General features: G+C 36.6%; 2 protein-coding genes across 2 annotated transcripts; both read left to right on the top strand.

Annotated features, from left to right (window-relative positions):
- The first annotated feature begins 2,469 nt into the window (after nucleotides 1-2,469).
- On the top strand, nucleotides 2,470-8,659 carry LOC135686413 (protein FAM114A2). Its single transcript, XM_065202639.2, has 4 exons — nucleotides 2,470-3,216; nucleotides 4,208-4,400; nucleotides 5,993-6,071; nucleotides 6,559-8,659. Exons 1-4 carry the CDS (start codon nucleotides 2,624-2,626, stop codon nucleotides 7,503-7,505), a joined length of 1,812 nt encoding a protein of 603 aa, XP_065058711.2. The 5' UTR covers nucleotides 2,470-2,623; the 3' UTR covers nucleotides 7,506-8,659.
- Nucleotides 8,660-10,802: 2,143 nt separating this feature from the next.
- Nucleotides 10,803-18,915, top strand: LOC135686414 (uncharacterized). The gene is made up of 8 exons (XM_065202640.2): nucleotides 10,803-11,142; nucleotides 12,377-12,710; nucleotides 13,155-13,449; nucleotides 13,983-14,064; nucleotides 14,474-14,547; nucleotides 15,445-15,540; nucleotides 16,868-16,907; nucleotides 17,819-18,915. Exons 1-8 carry the CDS (start codon nucleotides 11,094-11,096, stop codon nucleotides 17,833-17,835), a joined length of 987 nt encoding a protein of 328 aa, XP_065058712.2. The 5' UTR covers nucleotides 10,803-11,093; the 3' UTR covers nucleotides 17,836-18,915.
- Nucleotides 18,916-19,322: the final 407 nt, after the last annotated feature.

Genomic DNA, 19,322 nt, shown 5'->3' with positions numbered 1-19,322 from the left:
ATTTGACTAGGCCATGTTAGCACAAGTTCAAGGACCAGCAAGACCTGAAGACGCTTGGAAAGCATTTTGTTCATTGTGATAGTTATGGGGTTAACAGAGAAGACGACATGTTTGGAAAGGCAGGGTTACAGTTGGGAGACAATACCTTAATGAAATTTATACCATTATAAGAGTCACCCCTTATTTAACAAATATATTTCTTTCTATTTACATGAGAGCTCTTTGTTTTTCAAGTTGCCAAATTAATTTTAAGAAACAAGAAAGTCTGTGAAAGAAGAATTAGTTTTTTTAGCTTAGTCGTTGTTATTTTGTTTTGAGCAGGTTTAGAATTCACAGGTACTTAGGATAAAATAACCTGTGTTCCGAAACCAAGCCACTAGATCTATTTACTTGGTTTGAGGGGCAAGAGTTAACATGAAAACTTAGAAGAATACATTTCTACCTTTGCAGGATCGTTCTTTCCTTTATACCAAATCTAAATATCATCTTGCAAAATCAGTTTATTTAAGACGATTTATCTACTAACCTTCTTAATTTATGAAAAGGGAATTTGACATCAAATTGAATATACACACTCCCCTCCCTAACGGTCGGTTAAAACTATTGGCCTACATAAGTGTCCTGCATGTAAGAAACACAGACACTGATTTTCAAAAAAAACTTCTTTGATAAGAAACTGGTGAAGGCCTGAAAAATGTTTGTTTCTTATTCAAAAATTTTCATATAACTTGATCCTTTGAAAAACAGAACAAAACATTAATCATTCTACACTTACTACTCTGTCAGTTACTTGAATAAAAGGATAAGTGAGGGTTTACAATCATTGACCATAAGAACTGTTTGTTCTCAGCTTTCTAGTTTAATCAAACTGAGCCTGGTCAAATGAAAAAGGAATTTTGAATACAAACTAAGCAAAAAGCACTTTTCTGGAATAATTATGGCTTTTCCTACAAGTGAAAAATTACAAATACAACTCAAAATATTATGGTATTTTTATCACAGTAATTGAGCTTGTATCTGAGTAGATGATCAATAGTATAATATGGTTTTTCGTATAAGAAACATTCTCCTGATTTGAAGTGTATATTTCATTTTATCAGAAACGCATCAGACCTGAAATAAAAAAAATTGTTTCTTAAATGCAGGACAGTACTGTCATTTTTACTTACGCCTTTTTTGCGAAAAAGTATAATCAAAGTTTGGAGGGAAAATAGAACAATAGGGCCAGGAATTAAACAAAATCAGCAGACAAGCAAGTAAAAATTCTGTTCTGAGAAAATATGCTAGCAAAATTGTTTTCTAAAGAGGAAAAAATATTTTTTTGTGAGCAATGGTAAAACCACAGAATATGGAGGATGCGGAGCTAGGGGCCATAAAGTTTTTAAGCCAGGCTGGTCATTCATTAAGTGAAATTGAAAAACAAATGGGCTACACGAAGTCTACAACGATAGAATTTGCAACTTATGTAAAAAAGCAGTTTACCGGAGAAAAAGTTGAGAAAGACAGGTCAAAAAAGGTTTACTTTTGTTTAAAAGAATTATAGCATGGTTTGCGAAGAAACTTCTCTATTAATTTTAAAGGAGTATGTGGGGGTGATGTGGGGTGACTAAACTGCAATCGTTGCAAAAGCTGCAGAATCGAGAAGCTAGATTATTAGTTAAAAGCAGAGTTGATGCGCCTGCTATGCCACTGATTCGCAGTTTGGGTTGGCCAACTATAGATCACAGTATTAGAAGTGAAACAGCCACAACAATGTACAAGTCGTTAAATGGGTTCGTCCCAGAGTATTTTTCCAACCTGTTCGAAAAAATTTGACTCGAAATGTTAGAAAACTGAGAAATACCGATACCGATCTTTCGCTACCCTTAGGGAAAACAAACAATGTGCAGAGACTTATTTCTTTCCGTGGACCAAAGCTTGAAAACAACTGTAACCTGATGCCAAACAGGCACCTTCCCTTGCCACCTTTAAGAGAAGAATCAAAAACCAACTATGAACGACCATTCTTATTTCGTAGTATCTATCTTCTTACTTATTAATGTTTTTCACGGCCCCCTGAAAAGCAGTGCTCGTGGACTAACGGGGCTACAGTGCCTAAAAAATTAAAAATGTAATGTAATGTAAAAATTTGCAGAGGTCATTTCCTGGCTGGCCCTGTGCAACCCTTTTGTTATGTGAGTACCCCCACAAAATATTGAAGTTATTCCATGAATAAAATGAACTATGGACTTCAGTTTAAAAATTAATGTTATTTAAACTTTGTTTTACGATTGACTGAAATTTTGAAGTGATTCTTATCATCATTCTATAAATATAGGCAATCTTCTATTTTTGTTTTCACCAACTTGGCCCGGCACTGTCGCAACATTGGCTTCCGTTCGAATACTTTTGGGAGGGGAGTGTACAAGACGAGTATAGATGCAACAATGTTTTTTGGTTTTACAAGCAACAAAGAGCAACTTTTTATTGCAACCTCGTTCTGGTGAGAAATTTATAGGAGTTGCCACGTTTTCAGGTTCGTATTAGAAAAAGTTTCCCAGAGGGGCATAGTTTTTGTTTGGTTAGAATATATTTTGCAATACGGCTTTGATCCAAAGGATTGTAATAAAAGGAGTCATTTTAAATGGAAAAACACAACCCAGCATCAGACAGCGAAGACGAAGCTTTTGAAAGTGCGGACGAGGGAGAGGTAGATGACGGGCCTAGCCCTCCAAAAGGGTCAACTGCATCGACAATTATGGAACAACAGTCTTTGGAATCGGGTAACGCATTAAATAAGGATCCAAAGGATGAAAAATCCGAATCTAAAAATGGTGCTGCTGAGTTAAAAGTAAGTGATATTGTTGAAAAAGAGAAAGATGCTGGTCCTGAAGTTGACGAAACTTCTCTGAGAAGTGACGACAATGTTGGTGACAACAACGCTGACGAAGGTACTGAGAAAGAAACAGGCAAAAGTAGTTCAGATCATGCGCAGGATGTTGAAGATGAAGTAGCAAAGACTGAAATTGTCGCTGATAAAGCCGATAGCACAAAAAGCCTCTCTTCTGGCGAGTTAGGGGATGCCACGCCTGAGCATAAAAATGCTGACAATGCTGAAGAACCAACTGAACCGTCAGTTGATCTCATTCACGACCTGCCAAAAGACACAAATTCAGAAATGCCTGTTTCACAGGCAATGGATAGACAGGCCAGTGGCTCAGAGGAAACCAAAGAGAGGTAATTAAAAAAACTCATTGTAAAAAATTGGTTGGTTATTAATCAAGTTTCTTAACCCAGGCATTGACAATTGTATCTGTTCTCAGCTATATTTCAGATAAACTGCAACACGTCACAGCCAGGATTTCTTGGCCCTACACCCAAACCCCTATGTTGCTATATCTATACACATTTTTTTTATAGTGCTCGGTTCTTCAAAAAGTTATGAAAGTTGAGGGCTGGATTTTTGAAACCTAAAAAAAATTGAAAAATTTAGACATTCAAAGTTTTAAAGGAAATTGTGGTGTAAGAGTGAAATATTTCAACAATACAGTAATGTGCTGAAACAGAAAACAACGAACACAGTTTGATGTTGAGGGTTTTTGAGAAATATAGTATATTTATAGTATTTCATTTTCTCCATCACTGCGCCTGCTTAGTAAACTTTCCAAATTTACGTCAAGAAAGTGTTAGGACAGTTAAAGTGCTGAAATTGGGAAATAGCTAAGAAAGTCTGAGGGCTGGGCTTCAAAAACTTTCTTATAAAAAATTTGTTTACAGGTTGCAGCTGAAAGTGTACAACTGCTCACGCATAACAAAATTGATACAGGATGTTTTTCATCCAGGATCTCCACAGATGCTTTATAGGTTCTTTTAGAATTTAGTCCAATGTTGATCTATGTTGTTTTTTATGTAAAGCCACTCCCTAGTCTGCAGAGCAGAGAAAAAAGAAGCACGAGAAGCTGAAACCCCTGATAATTTTAAAAAATGTACAAAAATAATTTGGCCTCTTGCATATTTAGCCACCCAAAAATTTTAGCCCCTGCCCTCAATCAGTGGTATGCTCTGCAGTTCCTGTTGCCAAGTATTGCAGTTCTTGTTGGGAGCAGTTTCTCAAAATAGTGTAGTTTTAAATTTAGTTTGCATTTTGCTGCCTTCTGTATCAATAATTTTTTTTGCAATGCTTGATTTTTTTTGCATATCATTCACAATGTATCCATTGCTATTTCAGTGAACAGACAAATACTGGATCTAGTGGTTGGGGTTGGGGAGGATGGGGTAGCATGCTCTCAAAGGCAACATCATCTGTTTCATCAGTGCTTGAAACTGTTGAAACTCAGCTGGGGATACCAAGTCCATCTGAAATGGCTAGGTTAGCAACAGCCAAGATCACAGAACATACCAGCTCAAATGAGAAAGAAAAGGTCAGTTGCCCTCTCTAGACAACAATGTTTTTATAAACTGGTTTGATTTATAAAATTATTGGATTGTGACAAGCCTTATCGAAATGTATTGTAGTCCTGTTGTCAAGTATTTATTATAATGAGAAGTTTGGAAGACAAGAGTATCTTCAGTGCCTCATTTTACAAAATGTTGTTTGAGAAGTCTGTAGCCAATGAGTGCTATCCCTTCAGGCCACAGGAATTTTTATCTACTTCTTCAATTAGAACTAAAGCTCTTCAGTTTTTGATCATGTAAAGATACTTTAAAAGAGAGGAGAGTGAAGCCTGTTAGGTTTTAAAAAATAGTTATGTCAGTAGTTATTTATTACCAATCTGTGCTTTACATTGTCCAGTCCTGGTAATATGAAACTTAGTGGCATGCTGGTAATCGCATGCCTTGAGAAGTTTAGACATGTGATGGCGTGCGGTGACGTGGGATCCATAAAATGGAGACCTTACGATTTTTATGAAGACCTAATGTCATCTTTGTATTAGAAGGTGTGTTTAAAAAAGCATATGAGGTTTTCATAAAACCAAAATCTTTTTATGCAATTTTAGACTAAGTTTCTTGAAAACAAATAATTTAATAAAAAGGATACTGTTTTTAGGCCCTGTTACCATTACTCTGTTTCCGTATGAGAACGGATTCGAGTGAATCTGTTTTAGATTTTGAGTTTCATTAATACATTCAAAAATGGTGTCATTTGATTCCAAACTGAAGTTATTCAAAAAGGCTGCTCAAATTGGAGTCATCTGAAACATAATCATTTGAATATGGGTCATTTATTGGGAACAGCAAAGACAAGAGGCATTCGAAAACTGAGTCATTCAATCTCAGTTTCAAAAAGAGCTCGAGCAAAGGATATGAACGGACAAATATGGAGAAATGGAAACACCCTTGTTATTGTTTTGACCAAGACAGAGTGGCCCGAGGTAATGTGTTCAAGAAAATACGAAAAGAATGGAGAATGAGAACAGAGACACACTAAAACGGAGTAATTGAAAGAAATGCCATCAATATAACCCACACAAAAGAAATTAAAAATTCCTTTAGAGCAGATAAAAAAGAAATTAAAAGGAAAAAAAGAGAAAGAGAATAGTAATTCAAAACGTGAAACTGTGCGTGCGATAAAAAACACGCCTTGGGAGTTTTAGGCGTGTGTGGAGGCGTGCGCTTGCCATCGCACACCTAATATTACCAGAACTGATTGTCTGGTAGCAATTGTGTTTTTTGTTCAGTGTGATTCTATAAACTGTTGAATGTATGTTAAGATATTACTTTTTCCAATCTTCACTGCTCTTTATGGTTCCTTGTAATTGGTCTTCAGTTTTACCTTTACATTGACTTAAGCAATCATTGCACTTGATTGTTGCAAAGTTGTGTATTTCACAATGCTGAAGTCATAAAGCAAGCATGTTTCCTGGTGATAAAATGTGTACACAAAGTGTGTTTTATGTTCATGATTTTCTATCCTTTCCAATAATATCAATGTATGAATCTTTAGAAAAACAGTATTAATCAGCCTGGTTAATCAATAACAATTCCAGATATCTTAATCTTGTGTTTATTTTAGGGAAATGATGAAACTAATAAAGAAACTTTGGGAGATAAGGAAAATTCTCAGCCAGAGGAAGGGGCTGGTACAGAAAAAGGTAACATATTTCTGTTAGATTCTTGCAGCAAACCTGAATCTATCTATTTGCGATTTTTGAATAAATGGTTGTGTTATTAAAACTTTACTCACTGACTTCAAAGATAACATTTCAAGTAAATCTCTGATTGTTATTTTTGCCAGAAAGTCTGAATATCTGTTTTGTTGTGTATCACCCACTTTTTTTCATAATCCAAAAGGCCTGTTTTAATTTGTTTTCCCCAAGGCCTTTCTTTGCTTGTATAGTTACCCAAAACCCCAAATTTTGTCTTTAGTGTCAGCAATTATTTCTAACAGTTATAGAGCTAATCAGATGCTGTAGCTGAATTCCATAAATGGATGTTTGCCCCATAAAGGACTGTTCAACCATTTTATATTTCTTTTGTCTTTTGGTAGTATTAAGTAAGTCTAATTTCAGTCACTCATGTCTTACAGCCAGAAAGAATGCTTTCAAATATTAAAGTTTCTCAATTTTTGTTTGTTTATAGGCCTTAGCTCTTGGCTCTCGGGACTTGGGGTGTCTCAAATAAGCTCCATTGTGCAAAATACTGGGAAGGAAATCGTTTCAGGCAGTCTTGATGCTTTAGAGTTTGTCGGGAAGAAAACAATAGATGCAATATCTCATGGAGACCCAGGCTTTAGACGAAAAAGGATGACCCTTTCGCAAGCATTACGTGATGCCAAAGAAAAAGCACAGCAAAAATCTGCAGAGGCTGTTGAGGAGGAAACCGTAACATTTTCCATCGAGTTTGATAAATTCCAAGGCCTGGCCCATCTTGAAGCTCTTGAAATGATTTCACATGAAAGTGAAGCTGAACTTGAGAAGCTTCTAGAACTTTCTGCAGATGAATCATTGAAGGACAAAAATGAGCAGATTGAAATGTTGAAGGAAAAATTCAAAATAATTGAAAACGAGGATGATGATTCTGAAGTCGAGGCTAATGGGATCGACAATTTCGAAGAGGTTGTTATCGAGCAAATAGCTTGTCTGTCCCTCAGCGTTACGCCAACGAAAATTATTAGTGTTTATGAAAAGTCGCGGGCTAAAAGCGAGAAGGTAGATGGCGAAACAGTTTCGACTGATGATCTTTTTTCAGACACGATCAGTTGTTTTGCCGAGATGACTGCTCGATCCGTTGAACTTTTTCATAAAATTGGGGAATTTATGCTCTTACCTGACGTAAAGGCGTTGTTCCTCGTGAAATCTCGTGCAGATGCGCTGAGAACGATTTGCATCACGTTACGATCGGCGGTTTCGACACTGTCAAATAAGTTTGCCGCAACTTTGAATGAAAGTGCGCCGGAGAAAGACGACAAGATCTCAAAAATGATCACAGATATTTATTTAGAAGCTTCGAATAGTTCGGCGTACATTAATGACAGTTTTCATCTCCTGTTACCAATTTTCCAACTTTCGGTGGTTAAAAATTCTTGATTAGAATACTTTGAAGACTATTTGCGATAGATAATAAACAAATGCAGTTGGAATTAATCTACATCTTGAAAGCCTTGTAATATGATGGATTATCCACGACAAAAATATCTTTATAACCCAATCCTACCAAAGATTTTCCCTTTTTAAATCTTTGCCTTTTCCCAATAGGTGAAACCTGAAAATTTGGGTAGATGCAATGCCCGTGTGATTTTCCTCACAATACGTCATTATTGACAAGCAAATCGACTCAGGATCCATCGCACAGAAGTTGCTTAAAGGTTGCTGAAGTCTTTGCACATAGACCCATAGTTCCAACGGACAAGTACCCCACCCCCACTCCAACCCTTTTGGAAATCTTTAACTCAGATAAGACGATCAGCGAATAAGTTTCATCCCATGCCCCCTTCGTCTCGTCCCATGCTTCTTCTTCCTGCCCTTCTAAAGCCCCTCTTTCCTCGTTTAACCCAGCAATCTAAATACCCCATAACTTAACTCTTAGTTTAACTTTATATTGGTATTCGTAGTAAACGCTATATCCATAGTTGCTGAAACTGCTTTCGTTATTTTTATTTGTTGTTGATGTTGAAAGTTTGATTGGTTTCAGGAAAGATCGAGTTCAAATCTTTATAAGGTTTGTCAATAGAAATAGTGTTGAAGTTTTAAGGATGAAATATGAAATCTCCGACTCTTTACATGTTGACTAGCCAGATAAGTAACTGCTTTGAATTAATGTTAGTTTTTAAATATTTAAATGACAAACATGTCCAGTTTTGTAAAATATGAGTTACAACTTGTTTCGAGTTCTTTTCCGAAATCCCTAGTTGCTGATCGATTTTCTATAAGTATTGAGTAATTTTGAAGTGAATGGTCCGATTTGCGATCAAATGAGGTTATAAAATATGGCTTAATAGGTGAATGAAATGTACGAATTATTCGGTTAACTAAAGTAATATTGTAAGTTGCTCTCGTGCGCACTGCGTAAGTGGCGATCCTTCCTGTTTTGCCTTTCTGATGTGGAATTGAGGCAATTTTGGATCCGGTTACAGAATATTTACTCCGTGATCCGGTTCTCAAAGACCTACAGTCATTGCCAAAAGTCCTTGGAACACTCTGCGATCAATGCAAGATTCTAAAACTTTCTGGCCGTAAGATACAGAAATACCCCCTTCTCCCCGAAAAACAATGTTGGTTGAAAAGCCAATTCGACTCTATCCCATAAAAGGAACAAACTTACCCGGACAATTTTAAAGACAGCCGTTTAATTTGAGGCCCCGCAGTTTACAGCGGCTCAAAAACAAAGCAAAAGTAAAAAATGAATAGCATTGAGCTCTTGCCTCTTTTTGGGTTGGGTTTACTACAAGGAACCTCTTGTTTCGAGAAAGGTTCTTTACGGGAAATTAAGCTTATATGGTTTATCAAAAGCTTCCGCCTGTAGTATGTTGCCTTGCCTGTTTTCAACAGTAATTTCCTTCTTACCGGAACGTTGGGATTTAGGTCCAATGGGTGAAATCTATGAAGGAACAAAAGGCCCCGGAAAACTGCTTTAAACCTTGTGGTGACTCTAACTTCCTATTAAATCTGCACAGAACGCCCTTGATAGCCGTGAACAATCTTGATATCGCCGTGAAAGATCTTGATATCGCCGTGAAAGATCTTGATATCATCTGATTGTTTCAAAAAAATGCGTCCCTTGTTTTTCTAGATTTCAAATTTTTTTCTACACAGTTTTTTATACTTTTTATACACGTAAAAAAGTACATTTTACAAGAACAAGATTACAAAGACGATGCCAATGGGAGCATGATGGGCATGGCTACCCATTGACCTTAACAAAAAACAATACAGTAGCACCAAAGGCTATACCAAAATCCTGTTCAGTCCGTGCGGATAGCTGGTTCGATCAAAAGACAAAGAGGCTTTCAAATTTATATAACCAGCCTTGAGAAACAACTCTCCAACATAAGACTGAGAGATTTACTTTTCACAAAATTTTTATTTTGTAATCTGAAATTTATTTTCAATTACTGGGGCGGCGCCAAAAAATTCAAAGTGGGGTGAACGGGGGGGGGGGGGAGCTCGAGTTGATAGCTTTATTAGACTAAAAAGCCAACTGTTAAAAAACGCAATAAAATTCTTCATGATATTTTATGCCCATGATTTTATAGGGCAATCGTTATGCTAACGGTACATTGGAAGGGCCGGCGATAAGTTGTCGGAGGCCCTAGGTATATAAATTATTGCGACCACACCCTTTAGGCAAGCTTAAAATACATTTCAGACAAGCTCAAAATACAAATATTCCTTGCAGTGATTTTCTTGCAAAAATTTAAAAATATTTTGCTATTTATAAGGCATGTTTTTAATACGTTTTATTAATTCCAGTCTTAAAAAATAAGACCCCATAGACCTGTTATTTATTGGAATTTAAGCAATAATAGGATTTATCGCACCTTTCTTTTCTTTTATTCTTTTTATTTTCTTAAAGAAGCCTTTTTGCAAGAATAGCATTCTGTATCACTTAGTTCTGTATCATTAGGTTCCTTATGTTCACGCTTCTTATCTTTGGGGCACGATTTTGTTCTGCTAACATATGTAAATGTTTGCTTAGTAAAACTGGACCAAATTCCTACGCCTATGTCAAGCCTGGTTTCCATATAGCCGTAAGGCTGCCTGCGGCTGCCTGCGACTGCTTTCTGCCATCTTCCATCATCCATCCCTACGGTATCGCCGGCAGATAATTCTTTATGGAAACGCTTTTTAACGGTACCGCAGGCAGCTGTTTGAAGTGCCGTAAGACTGCCGGGAGAGCCGGGAGAAAGTTGAACGAGTTCAACTTTTCCCGGCTCTTACGGCAGCCTCCCGGTACCGCCGGCAGACAAATTACAAATGGAAACGCCTTGCCTGCGGCTGCCTGCGGCATTCTTTTGTTCAAACGGATCATGTGATGTGCAAGAACCAATTGAAACAGGGCTTTGTTGTTGAATTTTGCCCGCCAGTTTTTCCCGCTCAAACTTTACCTAGTTACCGGCATAGTTACCGATACCGCAGGCAATTGAAAACAGAACGTTTCCATTTGCCGGCGCTACTGTAAGAGTGGAAGATGGAAGATGGCAGAAAGCAGTCGCAGGCAGTCGCAGGCAGCCTTACGGCTATATGGAAACCAGGCTTCAGCAAATCATGGTTACTTCACTTATGACACGATGATCTCTAAAGAATACTTTCTCAAGGACCGGAAAAGCCAAAATAATCCTACGGTTTACTTATCCGTTTGAATCGGTGACGCAATACTTCATGGAGCCATATTGGATTTCCTACAACTCGTTACAGGACGCAGCCCTGCCCTGACGTATGTCTTTACCAAATACCACGAGTTTATCCCCATTTGTGAGTCAAGAGCATTCACAATAAATAATTTCCTGTTTTCATTAGTTGTATTACAGCGGTACCCAGTAAATTAACGGAAATGAGGAAGTTGTACTGTCCGCACCCTCAGGATGAAAATGCTTAAAAGTTAACAGAAAAAGTTTTTCAGATAAAAGAACAAGTACAATCCTGACCTTGTGAACCTGCATCTCTCTACAATTAGGCATGCATCGTTTGGCACTCTTAGCACTTATGGTATCTCTTGCTATGGCTGGTGAGTACAAATAAAAATTCGCTAGACTATGATTTCACAACATTAGACATCTCTCCAACACAAATATAAGATCCATTTCTGTCGAAGTAATTCAAGCTTAAAAACCAGCCCTTAACAAACTTAAGAATTATCCACCCCACTATCATTAAATAATATTTGTTCAATTTCTCTGTTATAAATCTCTGTAATTTCATTCCTATAAAAACTAATTCATTTTTTTGTGTATTCTAAGCAGGGTTCGGATAAGGTTCCACAATGAGTAGCTATGATAAAAGCAAAGTTTGATAGTTTTTAATATGATTCTCTGTTGGCTTGGGCCTATATGGCTGAATGTTTTTGCACTTTTTTGCCCATTGTCATACTGCGCTTCTTGATGTCATAATTTCAATTCTTTTCCACTCATTCTTGACCGAAATATACTCATACTTTAATAAGAAGGTCGGCATTGAGTAATCTAGATTCTAAATGCTGCGGCAAATTTCAGCTGCTTTTTATGAAATTCTTAATTGTAATTTTACTGTATTTGATATTTGAGTGTTTCGTGATTCTGTCCATCCACTGGTTTAAACACAAGTTACAAAATTTAAGAGTCTAAAGGCAACTTGTAGGTATGTATGATACACGGGGGTGTAGATCTGGGGAGCTCAGGAGGGTGTGTCCGATCATCAAGCTGAAAGTAGTCTTTTTCTAATTTCTATCGTTGTTATTGAGGACTTTAGCGAGCAGAGCATTCACCGGCAACTGACTTCTAACTTTTTGCATTATTGCAAAATTCAATTGTTTCTTAATTTTTCTACATCTGTTCATTATTTTACTTGATGTCTTTCCTACATAATAAAATGAATGTACAGTTTTTTCTGCCAGTCTACACCAGGGTGTCGCAATAATGGGGGGGGGGGGGTGTACGGGGTATGCTGTAACCCTCCAACACTTAACCCGTCCGCACATAAATGATTTTTGCCGGACAAAAGAAGAAATTTTTTATCACCCTGGAATCTTTTGCAATAATTGTAACGTATTAACATTACTGTAGTAGTTGAACTTTCAAAGTATGGCACTTAAGTATGAACTTTGAAACAGAAACGCATAAATGCATATAAAGATATTTATCTTTTGACAACACCCTTAAAGAATGAGACACGCCCTTTTTGTCGGCAAAATTCATATCTTTACTCCTCCAAAAAATTTTTTGGCTCCGCCCCTTGCTCTACATATACCGAAAATTTCTTTTCAGGACCATTCAAGCACAAGCATTCAGTGGACCTTTTAAAAATGGACTTGACGAGGTTCAAAGGAGTGACTAAAACCGCGAATTCAGATTGGTTGTCCTTTGGAAAACAAACAGGTAATATTGTCCTGGATAGTGACATTTTAAAAAAATTTATGAAGAACTCGGAGCGTTCTGATGAGATGGCTTTCAATTCAGTTGTAAATTTGAAGGAATTTGACATTACTGGAAGAGGCACAATTGTTTCATTTACCTCGATGTTTACGAACAAGAAATATTTTGAAGTTTACATTCAAAAGACGAGAGATCTGCAGCAGCACCTTGAAGGCTCAGATATTGGGTATGTCTGAAATTTTACATTTAGATACAATTGTTAATTGGAAACAAATTGTTCTCATAATTTTTGGGAGGTTCGAGCCCCGCCCTCACAACGGGGTACCAGAGCCTCAGCAAAGAAGTGGGGCAAACAGTAGAACAGTGGAAGCTTGTAAGTGGTTGATATTAATCTCTGGGTTAAATGGGACTTTCACAAGGGTCGATAAATACCAATGATGTCAGCAGCTTGAGGGCAGTGGGGTTTAATATATCCCTATTTAATATAAAGAAAGCAGGAAGATTTGATTAAGTAAGGCCTATGGGTGCACTGCTCATAATTTTGCCTGAAAATGTACCAATGATGCTATGAATGGGGTCGATTGTCTAAAAAACTTTATGTTCTTGTTGCGATTCGTGTAATCCATAACATTCTTTGACATTAAGATCGATCTGGCTATTCTTTACACAGGAATTCTCAAGCCCGAGATATATACAGTCTAGGCGTGACTTATATCAGCAATGGACGAACTGTTGATCACGTGGTACCATTGGATGGCAAATTTAGGCCTAACCAATGGTTCACTTTGATGGTGCGCGTCATCGGAAAGGCAGAAATTGTGATAAGTTTTGACTGCGAGCAAGTAGAAAGCATAAAACTGAATGACAAAATGGATCGAATACCGATGTATGTGGAAGGAAGACTGGCACAGACTGTTGACACGGATTTTTGGACGTTCAAAAAGATCACTTCGAGTAGATTTATTGTGAGTAGAAGTTTGAAAAGTGACTTACAGCTCTTCGCCAAACTTTACAAAGATGGTCAGATTTTTAATTTTTCCTGTTCTTTCTTATTATCATTACCTATTTGGCATCATTATTAATGCAAAATAAACTTAAGATCATTTTGCAAAGAAGGGAGGGTTTAGAGAAGAGTGACTTGAGAAGATTACAGATTTGTATTTGAAACATCTTGCTCTATGACAATTTTTTCGTACTTGCAATAAATGCTTTTGAGATTTTGATACTGCAAAATGAAAGACATGAGCAATTTACTTATAATTGTCATTTTAATAATGTACCTTCAAACTTGAATTTAGCCTCGGTATGATTTGCTACCAAGCAGCGAAAAAAGATACTTCGTAGAAACGTTGTGTAGAAGATTGGTCTATTAAAAAATTGTCATTTTGATGCTTAAGAGATCTGATTTAATTGGTTAAAGTACATTTTATAATGTTGCTATTGACAAGAGAAAAAATAATTCTCTCTCCACTCATTAACAATATGGTTTCTTTCAAAGGGTGACATCAGAGAAGCAAGTTTTCTCTTTGGAAAAGCAGCATTCGAATCTGACAACCCTTGCAAATATTATCAACATCCAGGTATGTCTTTGCAACGAATTATTTTCTAAGAGTATTGCACTCCGTATATGTCTGGTATATCAAGGTGTCACTCTTCTCACCTTGATGACCGAAATTCCAAAGCTAAGATAGTAAAATAACAAAAGAAATCAATTGCCAAACGGGAAATACAGTTAGTTGCTGCAAGACCGTAACTTCTATAGGGTGAAGGGTTGGGGGTGCGAGTCCCCTAAAAAATAAATTTGTCTCCTATGAACAATCCGTTTTGTTCCTATTGTTACCTAAGCTCGATGCCCCCCTCCACATAATTCTATCCTCTCTAAGGCACTGACTCTCCTTGCCAAACACTTCTTCACCTCATTATGTGACAAACAAGTACGATTCTTTAACGCTTAGGATCTGATTGATCTTTACATTTTTCTGTCCTTAGGAATGGCAGTTGAAGGAAGAGATACAAAGGTTTCGGTACAGCCTCAAGCTATGCCATTGACTCTAGAAAGCCTGGTGAGGAAATAGATTAGAGTAAAGAATAAGCTCTGAGACTGTTGTGATGATTGCACAGCCCGGATTTTAAGAGTGTTAATATATTGTATTGATACAATGTTCATAAATGAAAAAATGAATCAACATTAACTGATAATATAATCAGTTTGAGTAATGCATCATGTTGTTAATTACTGAATAATAATATGTTAACTATGTTCAGAAATTGATATTGATAAGATTCAGTGGAAATTGATAGGATCCAGCAAATGCCCCATGAAAAGCCCCTACAGTTAGAGACTCGAGGCCTCGCTGAATTGGTACAAGTCGTTTGTTTTTGGTGCCCTCCCCCCACTACCACCCCATCCTCCCTATTGACCAGCACTTCAACCCGATTGCCCCTCGTACCTGATCAAGCTTTATTAGAATATATAATCGCCGATGTTTTCCTTGGTGAACTTTTATTGTAATAATAAAATGTTTATTAGGGTTAAGCGTACTATTTATCGCACAAAGTGTTAACAAACTTCTTGCTTTTAAATGAGAAGCATCTGGTAGAGAAAGGTATCAAAATAGGGTTTGACAATGAAGGAACTTTAACTTTTACGATTATCGCTGTTTGTCATAAATGTGTGATCGATTATTGTTTGTGCTTCATGGAAATATAAGAAAAAGAAATATCCATGAAAGGTTTTGCATTTTTTTGCTTTTTAGCTGTTTGATCCTTGTGCAAGTACGGATCAAAACCCTTTGGTTATCAAAAAGAGGGGTGTTAAAAGAAGGGGACGCCAATATCACTTGGCTGAAATAAACCAAGTCCGTATATGAAAACAAAAAGGCAGTGTATACCTAAAATGCGCGATATGAGTGATAAAAGATTATCGAAAATTTTTCTGAAATATAGCATTCTCGTTTTAGTTCGGTTACGGGCCTCTAAAGTGTTTTCTTGGTTTGGATGAAATTGAACATGGAAAGGAATGGAATGAAGGGCCGTGTGAGATTTGCAGCTGCCACGTAAGATAATTCTCTTTGCACTTTAAATTTTTGATATTTTAGCCTCGAGTTTTTAAGGCCAAATTAAACCAAATTTATTTTCTTGAAATGGAAATGCTAGTTCAATTTGAAATGAAAATTGCATCTTTTCGTTGTACCTAAAATAATGATTGTACTTTTGTAATTGAGTCCTTATTTCATGTTCCTACAATGTTAACATTTGAATGAATACTTTCAACATTGTGATTAAAAATACATTGCTTAAAAAAAACTAAAATTTTACATTGAAGCCTCCACTTTAAAAGACACTTATAGTGTGAGAGCTAAACAAGGCATGGATTTATATGAAGAATTTCTATGGGGCTAATTGAGGACCGAGAGATATCAGCAGACTTTCAATCCTGCCCCCTCCCCCGAATTTCAATCATTGACCAGCAGCTTGTCTTGCTTCTTCTGCTGCAGGGTAAGCCCTGATTATCCTGCGAGCATGGCCTGGGTGCAGAACGTTGATACTTTATTCGATTCCAAATACGGGACCATACACCTAAGAGATTTTCACTTTTCAAAATGCTACCTTAAAAACTAAGCCCAATTCGTTTTCTGATTAATAAGATGCGAGTATGGGGTAGCCTTTTCGAAAGAAACAACATATATTTGTCTGATATAGAACCGAGCAACAAAAAATACACGTTTTTAATTTATAAGAAACTTGCTTATAAGAGACTAGTACAAAGATGGCAAAAAATTTAAGAAACTATAGTTCTAGGCTCAAGAAAAATAGAGAAAGTGTAAAATTTCCATTTTCAAAAAAGTCCAAAAGTTTTATTTTATTGATTTTTTGGGAAAAGATAGCATACTTTGGATTTTAGGTTTTAGGTTCCGAAAATGAGAAGCCAACTGAGAAACTTGGTTCTACACCAAACACCAAAATTTGGATAAAAAATCAAGAAACATTTAGTGCAAAGTGCAGCTCCAAGTTTCTTATATAAACGTGTAGTTCCAATGATTTCTTTTCATTTGTCTTTGACGTCAACGTTTGGTAATTGCTAGCTTAAACTGTGATTAGGTAAAACATTGAAAATAATTATTGCTAGTGATTTTTTCAAGTTGCTTGATAAAAATATCATCAATTGTTGGAGTTTCTTAAAACGTAAGATGTGGTGGTGATTAAGATTTATCTCTAAGTTTGTGTTGAACAACCTGTACAGAAAATGTGCCAAAATAAAACATCAGTGTTAGGGCTGTAGAAAAGAGGGGGGCTTAGGAGGGCTCAGCCCCCTTCTACTTTTCAAAGTCTATCACAGTCTGCCGGAGCCTAGTTTTAATCGTTTTCTTTTGATTTATACAGGATGGCAGAATCTCCTGTCGACACCAAGAAAATTGCACGAGTAAGTATACTCTTTGTTAATATGTCCTTGGGTTGGGGGACTGCAGCCAAATTTTAGCGAATTTTGGACCCATTCGGGAAATTTGGTCTGAATGAAGCAACAATATTCGAGCAAGACCCTACTCACCCCCTGGTCCTTAAACATATAGCCTCCACTGCATCCATGAATGCCTTTCTGCTCTCTAGAGGCTGGCTTTGTTCTTTTTAGTCTTGCAATTGTCATTTAAATAGCAATTATGCCGTAGTAATACATTGAGCATTTGCCACAATCATTTCATGTAAAGCGCTTCGGCCAACGTGAAGTTTACAGTCCTTAACTTCCTTGGCTATCTGGGATAAATGGTCTCTTATAAGTTCAATAGCTCTTTTGAGACATAACAGTAAACAAATTTTGTTCAGAAGCGTCTTCATACCCAGGCCCTGATAGATATAGCATACGGACATAAGCTTTAACCTTCCACTTACTCAAAATCTTTCTGTGTTGTTGCTGCAGCTACTTTTCCATTGTTTGTTTGTAAGTGTGAGAATTCCAAGAAAAACCCTTGACTGTTTTTGACATAGATAGAAGTGCACTCTCCTTTCTGTAAGAACACGCTTTGAAAGAACACCGAGGCTCGATTTGCCAAAAATAAGACCAATAAAAATGTAAAAATAATAACTAATATTTCAAGTGGTCAGAAGGAAAAACTGTCTCTTATCATTCAAGGACTTGTACAACGTAACAGCGTAAGAACGAGCAAAAACTATCTAAAAATAAGAACATTTAATAAGATAGTATACTCTGCCTGCACTGCACCATATTAAAAGTTTCAAGAAAACCAGAATTAGGATACACAGAAGCGATCAGTAAGCAGTAAGCAACATATCAACTGCACTTTTGTAGAGATACTTTTAAAGACATCTTTTTTTAAGGCAAAAAAGATCCATGAACACGTGCTATCGAGAAAATACAAAGACTTTGGTTGCTGTTTAAAAACAGTATCTCTCACATTCTCAAGAATCTTGATGCTACATTCTTCAAGCAACATGCATGGTGCTGCATTGTCCTTGAAGTACTCAAATATGGAGATATCAACATTGCTTCTGGAACAATTAGCTGTAACACTTTAGATAATTTTCTGAAGTACCTGACGATAAACAACGAACAACCTCAACTTGAATTCTCAGCTAAGGTGCAGACCATCTGCCTCAATTGCTCTTTGACAATGTAAATCAGGCCTTCGCAGCTGCAAATATGGCCGGAAAAATTGTTAAAACAAGTATTTTTAACGAACAGTATCATTGCAGGGAGAATAGAAGTTATGCTTTCAAATTCTTTCCTGCTTTTGTTTATTTGTTTTTATTGTAAAAAGATTAAATAAAACTGCTACTTATATAAATAGTAATTGTGTTCTTAGTTTTTTCATCTGGTGGAACCGCTATGTAAATAATTATAGCTCAAATACTTATATGGAAGTAAATTACGCAATAAATTATTCTCGATTCAATCTGTACTTTTTGTCAAATTGCTATTTTTCTGACGAGATGAAGATTGGACATTTCAAACTTTAGCCAACATGGCGTGATACGCCTATGAAAAACTTCTTATATGAAAATCTCATTCTGCAACAAAGAATAAATTTTTGGGGAAATTCGCAGCACTTCACGATGAAATTTGTAAACTTCTTTCAAAGCTGAAAATTTTGCCCATAGCAGACATATTAAAACAGGGGTAGAATATTCAAATGTTCCTCAAGGCTATCACAAAAAAGCCTTTGCTCAGGACCCCCTGCAGCTTACTGAAGTCCTTAGACTCAAAGTCTTCAGCCTACTGTACATTGTGAAGTAATACTTTATAGAAGTTATGCAATAAAACTGTTTAAATTTTCAAATCTTGGACAAAATTTTCAAATCTGGTGATAAGCATAAAATTGATACGGTCCCGGTCTTCAATATCAAATAAAGATATAATTAGTGACTAATATTGACCAATTTGGGTAACCAAATTTGGCCCTTGAAGATTTGGTTTTAACTGACAAAATCCAAGCAGCAAATCACTCTATGGTAGAAATTAGTAAATCCTGAGAAATCATTTTGTTTTATTTTGGAATCTAGTATTTTATTTATAAAAGTGAATTGATACTCGACGATACGAAGGAGAATTACTTTAATCCAAGTTATTCATGTCTCTAAAAGGTTCGTTTCACTTCTCCTTTTCACCCACAGCTCAAGCTTGAGACTTTTCCGACAAAACAATGATTTTTCCGGAAATCCGTCAAACTTTGAAAACAGAGGGGGCCAAGCCCCCTGCTCCCCCGGCAACGACCCCCATGCAGCAGCACCAACACTTTGCTTCTTTCTTTACTTCTATTCTATTCATCTCTAAAGTAGAATAGAATAATCATGTACTAAGCTGGCGTGCAATCCTTCTAGAGGT

Source organism: Rhopilema esculentum, chromosome 6 (assembly GCF_057945365.1).
Source record: "Rhopilema esculentum isolate cy_ngs chromosome 6, ASM5794536v1, whole genome shotgun sequence".
Lineage (NCBI taxonomy): Eukaryota > Metazoa > Cnidaria > Scyphozoa > Rhizostomeae > Rhizostomatidae > Rhopilema > Rhopilema esculentum.
The sequence above is the reverse complement of the archived record's forward strand: the minus strand, read 5'-3'. Positions and strand labels throughout refer to the sequence as shown.

Coding starts and splice junctions, on each gene's coding strand:
- LOC135686414 (XM_065202640.2), top strand. CDS start 11,094: ATGCATCGTTTGGCACTCTTAGCACTTATGGTATCTCTTGCTATGGCT. Junction 11,143..12,376: donor GGTATCTCTTGCTATGGCTG/GTGAGTACAAAT, acceptor ATTTCTTTTCAG/GACCATTCAAGCACAAGCAT. Junction 14,065..14,473: donor CAAATATTATCAACATCCAG/GTATGTCTTTGC, acceptor TTCTGTCCTTAG/GAATGGCAGTTGAAGGAAGA.
- LOC135686413 (XM_065202639.2), top strand. CDS start 2,624: ATGGAAAAACACAACCCAGCATCAGACAGCGAAGACGAAGCTTTTGAA. Junction 3,217..4,207: donor TCAGAGGAAACCAAAGAGAG/GTAATTAAAAAA, acceptor TTGCTATTTCAG/TGAACAGACAAATACTGGAT. Junction 4,401..5,992: donor GCTCAAATGAGAAAGAAAAG/GTCAGTTGCCCT, acceptor TGTTTATTTTAG/GGAAATGATGAAACTAATAA.